This window comes from Magnolia sinica, chromosome 12, assembly GCF_029962835.1.
Source record: "Magnolia sinica isolate HGM2019 chromosome 12, MsV1, whole genome shotgun sequence".
In the NCBI taxonomy this organism is placed as follows: domain Eukaryota; kingdom Viridiplantae; phylum Streptophyta; class Magnoliopsida; order Magnoliales; family Magnoliaceae; genus Magnolia; species Magnolia sinica.
Genome location: NC_080584.1, coordinates 14,981,230 through 14,991,256, shown reverse-complemented (window position 1 = coordinate 14,991,256; position 10,027 = coordinate 14,981,230). Strand labels below are relative to the sequence as shown.

Below are 10,027 nucleotides of genomic sequence, written 5' to 3'. Positions count from 1 at the left end.
AATATTTTTGAACCATCATGCCTCCTATCCGTTGTTGATTTAGTGGGCCAGTTTCAGACACCAGGTGAGGATTGGGTGGTGTTGGAGGTTAAACCCTTTATCTTCTACATAGAGGCAAAAATGGGGGGGCAATGGAAGGGGTGAGTGTCTTAAAACTGGACTGGACCAGCAACTTGTCTGAAGGTTAAAATATTCCATCCAAAACCACTGGTTGTGCATGTATGGGTTTTGAGTTAGTGAAAACTAAGTAGCTCAGCTAGATTCAACCACTTTGATCTTTTGGGTTATGGCCCATCTAATGGTTGGCCTACAACGGTTCCATCACCAAAAACATCTTTTCCATATTGTAGAAAAGACGAATTCTTCATGTGGGTTATAAATTCCTTTGATGGGCCCACTTAAAGAAACTATGATCTTGGTCTGACCGGATGAAGGGCTTGTAAAAATGGATTTCCTCTTACCATCCATTTTGCATGCCCTTAGTTGAATGGCTTTGATTATCGAATCGTTGTTATCTGTGGTGGATCCTCCTATCCTACGGTCTTTATTGATCACAGGTGGTACCACATGGGCCCCACATAGAAATTCACTTGGTAAGAATGTGGCAATATTTTGTGCCGGATCACGGCCTTATACCATCTGTTGTTCCCAAAATGCCCCCATCTATCCAAACACAAATTGATTGATCTATGTATATACTATTTATTCTAAGAAAATCTCAACCGTTGGATTGCACATCTGGAAACCCACATTCATGGTAGCCTCTACATAAATCCAGACCGTCCAAATAATGGGATACCGAAAATCAGACAGATTGAATGGTCCCAACCTCCGGTTAATGGAAGTTTATTTGTTTAATTTGGACTGCTAATTTACTCAATTTTCACCATCCATTAGACGGGCAGCATGCGGACAGTAAGGATCATCCACTTGGCACAGATTTTGAGTTACAACCCACCTACAATAGGGGCCAAGATTTGAACGGTTTTGATTTACGTAAATGAATGCAATACATACCAAAGTCTTATGCATGTGTATGGAGGATCATACTCTGCTGCAATACAAATGCTTTTCACATGAAAAAATGAAAATCACATACATCTTTAGTAACTCTTACCAAACATCTCCTTTTCTACTCACAAAAACACCCTTTTGACTTTACAAAAATAAAATGACAAAACTACCCAGACCTTACACCTAGGAATGGCATATGCACATCCAACCATCTCTAGACACTCAACAAATCACAAAAATAACCTTCATATGAGCTTATTTTGATAACATATATACTCCTTTCAATGCTGGCATAGTCTCTTCACTTAGTGTAATTACTAGAGCTTGATCTCAAATGTCGAATCGATCCTAGCCATCGATAGAAGCTCCTTCGCTGTCCATGTCACCTGAGCCAGATTCTGTAGTGGGCCCACAAACTCTTCATCCAATGGAGCAATCATAGAGAAACAATCTGTAACATGATAGATCAAGATCCTAAGAAAATCGATAACATTTTGAAGTATCAAGATGGTCTGTGGTGTAAGCATTTACACTGAATTTTCAGTGTATGTGTGCTTAGCACAGATGTGGTCTTGATTGGTGGGCTCCACACCTTGATGGGTTTTGGTTGAGGTTCTCACTTCTAACAAACGTCTGATCAAGATCTTCAATGCAAGTGATTACATTGGATAATTCCAGAGTTTCTAACCCAAGTCAATCTCATCACGATGCAAGTGGGGCCCATTGTTCACCAACCAAGACCATTTATATGATGGGCCCTACTGTGATGGACAGTACTTCCTAGATCTCCCAGAATAGAAGACCTTAGCCATGAAACCCATAGTTTCAGAAACTGAAAAAACTCGACTCGACTCGACCAGATTTCAACAAGACTCAAAGAAAAACTCAAACTAGTCGCGACTCGGTAAACTCAAGAAAAACTCGACAAAAGTGAACTTGACTCGGCACAAGTTGACATTATTTTAATATTATTTATAATGATGAAATATTAAATACTACTAAAAAACTCAGTAAAAACTTATAGAAGTTTTCAAGAAACTCATCCGAGTTTCGAGTCAACTTGAGTGGAGTCGAGTTTTTTTTAACTACAACCCAACTTTTGGCGTTTCTCTTTTCCCCATTGAATGAAGTATATGAATTTCTTAACCATCTATGGGTATTTCAACCGATCAACGGCTAGGATCATTCAATGGGGAAATGTTTGGATCATGGTCCATCCATGTGGGGCTCCTATCAAAGATCTTGATAACAAGAAAACATTTAAAGGAGGACACTCCATACCTGAATTCCTAACAAAATTCAACAGTGATAGTGAAGCAAGAACTCTCTCTTCTAGTGCTCTATCATAATTCAAACTCTCCATTAATCGAGGGACGAGAATCGCTGCTGTCATCGACCGGATATTAGCATTCTGGATTGATGAGATTGAGCCGCTCATCCACGCAGCAATGACTAGGCATGCTCGTGCCAAGCGTGGAATACCATTGGCTATAGACTTCGAAAGAACGGTCACGAATCGTTTGTTGCCACTCGTCAGCAAGATAGTGGCCACCTTCCTTAGCCAATCTTCTGTCGCATTTTCTTCTTCCTCCTAATAAATATAGATACAGAATGCATTGTAAGTAAAGGGAGTATTGTTTTGATAGAACTCTGTAAATCAGAATGCAGTTATGTGATCAGGACTATTGATGTGGTGGGCCACCAGTTGATGGGCTGACCGTTCCTTTCGCGGGCCATAAATTTCAATTTCAGTACCTTCAAGTAAAACTCAAAAGTATTTCGTCGATTTGGATACTAAGGAAGCTAATTGCATTGAGTGGAATGGCCAAATGGCCATTACAATCTGTTCTTCGATTTGAAGAATCAAGCTCGCATGCTGTTTGGAGCCAGTTTGACAGATTTTCTCCATCCCCCTCAATGTGGGATGGATTTTTCGCATTCTCCAAACAGAACCCCATTCTCCTTTTGAACTTGTAATTGAATTTGTTTCCATGGTGCATCCAAACGGGTCCGTATCATTGGGGTCTATCCAGACGGTTACATAGGATTGGATACAATCTCATTTTTCTGCAATATGAATTGTCTACCATCTTCTTCATTATCACAGCTCTACATTAATCAGCTATTCGAATTATCACTGTTGATCGAATTATCAACAAGCTTTAATCAATCAATCAATGATTCGAAGAGTATTCCTTCATTTCCTTGATATCTAATTACTAACAATGGTTACAATGTCTGCTATATATGCATTCAATAGGGCATACATGTGGCCCATCGAAGTTGTGAATGAGATGGGCCCTATCAATTAGAAGCCCCCCATCAAAAAATAAGGTCGGTTTGATCATTGGGTGGGCCACACATGCACATCAGGATTGATCCAGCCTCATTTTTTGGACCCACCTGAGGTGTGGCATTTGCGACCACACGCAAGATTAGCAAACCTCCGATAATTAGCTACTTTGATGAGTAGAAGCAATCATACCAATTGGGTGATTTCTTTAATGACTATCTCCTTGCTGCTGAAAGAATCTGAAGGCACATCATCCAATCCAGCTTGCTTAAGCAGCCATTGCTCGGTTGATGGCTCTCCCGTGTAAGAGAAACGGCTGCCCAAGAGCAAAAGAGCCCGGCTTGACTGTTCTTGGATCATCTCATCATGTGGGCCGCAATCTAGAGCTGTTACAATGGCGTCCACGGCTTCTTCTCTATATACACTGCTCTGTGAAGGATCTCCCTGCAACATAACTGCTATTCCATACAGGGGGCTGTAGAAATTTCTAAAAAGTGGTATTGCTTCTAAGATGGGCCCCGCCATGTATGAGATCCAGGATGTTCATGAGGTGGGCCACAGGTGTAAGTTGAATGTGCATAGTGGTCAATCTGCTTGAACAGGCCATACACTGATGGATGGACAGAACTGGTTTTTTAAGATCTAGCCTCACACTTTGGGACCCACCTAATGGATGGTCCAGATCTCAGACATGTGCCACATTGGCATGTAATCGCGGGTAGCCATCGCATTTCTCTTTGAAGAGAACTGCACAAACTTTTGAGAAGAAGAGTAGCTGAAAAGTACCAGCAGATCAAGCTGTAATAGAACAACTGCGATCAACGGGCGTTGTTCAGGTGGGGCCCGCTGGAGATAGACCAACAAGATGTGCATTGCATTCAAGCAACCCTCATTCTTCAGTTCATTCAAAAACTTGTTGATCTGAGTTCTTCTGATAAATTCAAAAAAAAAAAGGAAAAAGAAAAAGAAAAAAAGAGCTGAATATCAGTGATCAAGATACAATCTATGGTTCAAATCAAATGAAGTCGAATCCCCATTTATGATTGAGAAATGAAAACAGGACCGATGCATTGGGCGCATGGGCCAATGTGAGAGGACTGGGCCATCCATTTCGAGGGCCACCCGAATGTAGATTCCCTAGCCCAAAATCTGATCATCCACTTATCGAATTGATCAAATGTATGTTGAACATGGAATTATCTTAACCATCCATTGTTCTTGTACATGTGTGGCCCAGTTGATGAGTTTACCAGCCTGGTTTTTGGGTGTCTTATGAGCTAAGGCATTCAAGTGGTAAGGCCGCGTTTGGATGCACTATTGAATTGAATTGCAATAACTAATTCAATATAGCGGCTATGGAAGGTAATTGTGATTTGATCAGTTCAGTTTAGCTAGCTTTGCTGAACAATTTTTGCAATTCGATTCAATGGTGAATCCAAACACGTCAATATTGAATCCAACTGCAGACTAAGGATGTGTTTGGATGCACAATCAAATTGAATTGCAGTGGTCAGCTTACTAGAGTGGAAACAGCCAACTTGTAATTTCTTAGCATTAATATCGGTAGGCTGTGTTTGATGCATTATTGAGTTGAATTGCAATAATAATTCAGTAAAGAGGGTATGGAAGATAATTGCGATTTGGTCAGTTCATCAATTCAATTCAATAGTTAATCCAACTAAATGGTAATTTATTACATTCATGTTGGTAAAGTTTGTGTTTGGATACACTATTAAAATGAATTGCAATATAATTAATGCAATATAGAGGCTATGGAAAGCAATTGCAATATGGTGTTTTCCACTTTGCCGGACAATTATTGCAATTCAATTCAATAGTGAACCAAAACGATTCAATTGTCAATCCAGTTGCAAACTAAGGATGTGTTTGGATGCACAATCAAATTGATAGTAATTTCTTAGCATTCACATCGGGAAGGCTGTGTTTGGATGCACTATTGAATTGAATTGAATTGTTATAATGAATTCAATATGGAGGCTATGGAAGGTAATTGTGATTTGGTCAGTTCAGCTTTACTGAACAATTATTGCAATTTGATTCAATAGCAAATCCAAACGCAAGCTAATGATGTGTTCAGATGCCAAATCAAACTGAATCGTTTTTATCAGTGTAGTAGAGTGGAAGAAACCAAATTGTAATTTCTTTGCATTCACATCGACGGTATTGCAATCCAAATTGGAATTGGAAACTGAATTCAATCTCTACTTCCTCATTGTGGATACCATCAAATGTTGTCTGAATACTTCTACAGGAATTACAGGACACTCGACCCATCATGTTCACAGAATACTTGGGTTTTTGATGTAGAGCGGGTCACGGACACTTCGATGGTGAAGATGGGGACCAGAAAAGGCCCGATCGGAGGCAAAAGTGATCCGGACCATCATAACCCTAAAGCAGACGTATCTCGTAAATTGGAATGAGTTATTCAACATACCATATTTGATTTTTGGGTAGGAGAAACTACTTTTGCCAACCTCGCCCACTCCGGATTTGTGAGATTCCATCATATCGAAGGTCAAAAGTCCATTTTAAGTTCAATCATAACTCTTGATCCTTTGAGCTTTAGGAGTCGTGCCCAACGTGAAAAGGGCTTAGAAAAATTAGGAGAATAACATGGTTAGGTCAAATTGGACACTTATTAATTTTTGCCGAAAACCATGAAGTCTAGTAGAAATCATGACTATCTATAAATAGTACATTTTTTAGGGAGTTTGATTCTAAAACTTCTTCCGAGGTTTGATATCACTATTTAATGGATTGTAAATTCGTTTTTTTATCATCAATCAATTTATTTCCGAATTTATTAAAATTTATTTCTATTTTCTATTTTTCCTTGTGGATTCGAGGAATCTCTATGAGGAGTCCAAAGAAGCTCCGTGGATTCGGAGTAATTATCTCCTGAGGAACATGGCGATCGACCTCATCACGTCTATCCCTGCGTGAGTTTTTAGTTCTGATAAGTGGGTTGAATGAATCAGGAATCCTGACCATTGGTCTGTTGAGATCCGCTGTTGGACTGTGCCCAAAAACTCTCTTAGATCCTAGACATCCTTCTTGGGCCCTTTTAAGTTGCATTGCAGACAGCCAATCAAAAGGTTATGATTGCTTGCAGGAGATTTTCAGGCATGGTCCTTCCATGGTGTGGCCCACAAGTCCAATGGTCTCGATCACTAAGCTTCCCATACGCGTGTACATCCAAACACTGCCTAATATACAACCAATCTTATGAAAACAGAATCGAGAGAAACCTGAAACGAGTCTGTAAATCAGAACATACCTATTAAGACAGATGAGCTCGATCAGCAATGAAAGAGTGTATGCACTCGACTTCCTCTGGCTTCCGAGTAGCAATTCGAGTATAGAAGACTTCTTTATATTGCTGGCTAAGTAATGCCTGCAGCTTCCGTCTGCTTGGATGCAAGCCATCAAAAGCGAAACGGTGACCTTCCTTTCGAACGAATCACCCAATTCGAGCCGTCGGATCAGCAACTTCAGCCCCCCAAGCGACACCACCTGTTTGGCATTCTCCACATTCCTATCAACGTCGAAGCCTGTCAGAAGCTGACCCATCAAATAGAATACGGCTGCCTGCGGGCTGCATTGCACTGTGAACAGCGTTTGTAGGCGATCACTGAATTCAAACACCCGTAGAACTAATGGCACCCAATCCGGCGACAGCATCTGTTTCGCCTTTGGTTTCAGAAGATACAGAAGCACAGCAGCCTTGAGGAAAAGAATACTACTCCTTAGTAATTTCATGAAGATTTCGAGCTGTGGATCTGCATTCAAAACAATCTGCCTATTTGCCTCATTCCTCACTACCAATTCCGCAAGCAACGAGATTGCTAGTTCTAAGATCTCATCATTGTCAGAAGAAAACATGATTTCTAGCAACCCCTCGATTACGGATTCCTTGGATAGTGCTGTTTCTACAATGGGATCTCCATGTGAGTCCAACCATGTCTTTGCGACCATACGGATTGCAATCTCACAGTCGGTCAGGCTATCGGATGAGGAAATGGTGGTAATGGCATTGCTGATATTGGATAGAGAAACATGGGTGTTGGGTTCTTTTGTTATTGATCCGTTCTTGCGTGTGCTGCTCTGGTGGGCTGCACCGGTGACTGGCTCGCTACGGCACATGAAGAAGCGGAAGTAGTCGGATTCAGATCTTGGGTTTTGATGTAACTGGAAAGACAATCGCTGATTGCATCTGATGTTGCTCTGTCTAAGTCAGAAAATCGAGATTAGAGAAGTTGAGTTGTATCAATGAGTTTATAACTGAAGGCAACTGTGAAAAGAATACAGTTTTATCACATGATCTAGGCCATTCATCAGTCCACCTGATGACTGTAGTGGCCTGAATTTTGGGCCACATAACATACATGGTGGGGCCCACTTGATGAACAGCTGCCTAAAAGGAGATCTACTCACATGAACAGAGTCACTGAGCTTGCGTTTCTCCGATTCGACTCTCAGCCCTTCCTCTGCAAACACATCTCTTCCAACAGAAAAAGGACCAACTTCACCATCTTCATTGAAGAAATCGCAGTTCTTCCCTTTGCATTCCTCCATTGCCCGTTCAAAGGAAGGGCCGAAAACAGTTTTATATCTTTAGAGATGGCGATGATGACAGTTCGTAAAACAAAACACACACGCCGATATCAGGTTTAAATGAAACAAGCATATTAGTTATTTTTCTGCAAGCCAAAGGGAAACAGAGTTTTTCGTTTATCCGGAAATTGTACATGTGATTCCCACCTTTCGATGATCAAGACCGTTCATCAGATGGACCGCATTATGCATTAAATGTCCACCAAAATCCTTCTCAATCAGATGATCATAATTCTCCAATCAGTGGTCTAGAATCAACTTGTATAGCCACAAGTCCAAATTCAATGTCAAAACAAAACAACCGATCATACGGTTAGGATCTTCTGATAGGGAAGAATTTTGGAACACAGAGCAATGTTGCCTGCCTAATGAAGGTTCCAGACCACATAATGGTGGGCCACCTGCGCAATTGCCATACATTTCCTCTTCCAAAACTAGATTTGCTGAAATTTTCGATGGTTTATCACGTACAAGCTTTTATTGATGGACGGCGGCCGCGAACCCATTGACACTGACTGTTTCCTCGAGAAATCATAACACGATCTCGATGGTAGATCAACGGAAGGAACGGAGGGCGCTTTCACTCCAACCTTAAGCCACTCCTTGTAGTAAAGTGCAAATTGGGCAGTGCCCATATCCATCCGATCGTTGTAAGCCTTACTTAGGAGTTTCATCACCCTGTCTTTGTCGCCCGAATTCGAATTTGATATGAATTCAACTTCTTTATTGTACCATACCTTCAAATGCAGTAGATGGGGAAGGAAGAAATGCTCCCAAAGATCAGGAATCAGGTGGGTGCGTGCGAGGGAAGGCGAATCACAGAACACTTGTAGGAGATGTCGTCCGGAGATCCGATCGTTCTTCTCGATCTTGTAGATGATTGCGAGGTAGAGCTGCGCGCAAGCTGAGAGGTGTGCATTTGGAACCCCACAGGTGTTTCCATTCCTAGAATTGGGAGAATTCAATGATGCAATGATGTTCAATAGCCTTATTGAATTCTGTAGGGACCGCACTCTCAACTCCTTCGTCACCACTCTGCCGTTCTCCGCCAATCTCTCGATGCTCTCGATACCCAATTCCATGTTTGTGAGCATGGGGTCATCTGGATCCTTCCTCTGTGCTATGCAAGCCATGCAGGTACTATGGACCCTGTTCCGGAAGCTCTCGTCCTTCATGAATCGGCCAACGTACCCACCGAGGATTGAGATGATTGCTCGCACTGCAACCTCATCGATCGCCGGCTCGTCCTGGCGCGAATCCTCTGAGGCCCGTGACTTGGAATTCGAACTCGCTGCCTTTGGGGCTGCCCGTTTGGAGGGAAACACTGATGACCCATTTTGGGTGACTGACTTTTCGGGGCGGTGGATGGTCTTACGGTCACGGCAGATGTAGATTGGAAGAGATACTGAATTGTCGGGAGTGAGTCGGTTTTTTGGCTTGGTGGGTCGTGAAGAGCTGCGGCGGTGGAAGCCGTCCTCGGCAAGAAGGTCCTGTAAGGACGACATCTGGCGAGGATAGGATCGGATTTTTGGGTGGGGGGGAGAGAGGAAGAAGGTGGAGATGCATTTCTGGGAGAGGAGAAAACAAAAGGACTGGGAAAAGGGGAGGTAGAGACTCCAACAGAGACAGCAAAATCAGGACAAAGAAACTGCTGTTCTCAACGACAAGAAAGAGAGAGAGAGAGAGAGAGAGAGAGAGAGAGAGAGAGAGAGAGAGGTGATTTTTGAAATTTCCTGCCGGAGAGGTGATTTTTGAAATATCCTGCCGGTTTTTACCGTTGGTTCTGTTTTAATTTTGAAAAAAGCCGGGCCAGACGGGTTACGGAGTAGCCGGTTTATCGGACGCGGCATTTCATCAAACAGTCTGTAGGGAGCCCGCGCAACAAAAAGCTGTGGAGCCCACCATGATGCATTTATGACATCTGATCCGTCCATCATTTGTTCAAGCTCATGTTAGGACGTGGGTTAAAAAATAAGGCTGATCCACAGCACAGGGAAAAATGGGATTGGGGAAGGCTACCGTTGAAACCTTGTTTGGGCCCACTGCAGTTTTAAATCAGGATGATATTTTTATTTTTCCCTT

At 42.1% G+C, this 10,027-nt stretch overlaps 1 protein-coding gene across 1 annotated transcript; it reads right to left on the bottom strand.

Annotated features, from left to right (window-relative positions):
- Positions 1 to 1,052: 1,052 nt before the first annotated feature.
- LOC131220979 (putative E3 ubiquitin-protein ligase LIN) lies at positions 1,053 to 9,587 on the bottom strand. Its single transcript, XM_058216021.1, has 7 exons — positions 8,417 to 9,587; positions 7,766 to 7,943; positions 6,609 to 7,555; positions 4,094 to 4,238; positions 3,500 to 3,751; positions 2,296 to 2,605; positions 1,053 to 1,465 (listed from the first exon to the last, which is right to left on the bottom strand). Exons 1-7 carry the CDS (start codon positions 9,448 to 9,450, stop codon positions 1,332 to 1,334), a joined length of 3,000 nt encoding a protein of 999 aa, XP_058072004.1. The 5' UTR covers positions 9,451 to 9,587; the 3' UTR covers positions 1,053 to 1,331.
- Positions 9,588 to 10,027: the final 440 nt, after the last annotated feature.

Coding starts and splice junctions, on each gene's coding strand:
- LOC131220979 (XM_058216021.1), bottom strand. CDS start 9,450: ATGTCGTCCTTACAGGACCTTCTTGCCGAGGACGGCTTCCACCGCCGC. Junction 7,944..8,416: donor CCGTCCATCAATAAAAGCTT/GTACGTGATAAA, acceptor CCATCTCTAAAG/ATATAAAACTGTTTTCGGCC. Junction 1,466..2,295: donor GAATTTTGTTAGGAATTCAG/GTATGGAGTGTC, acceptor ATCATGTTACAG/ATTGTTTCTCTATGATTGCT.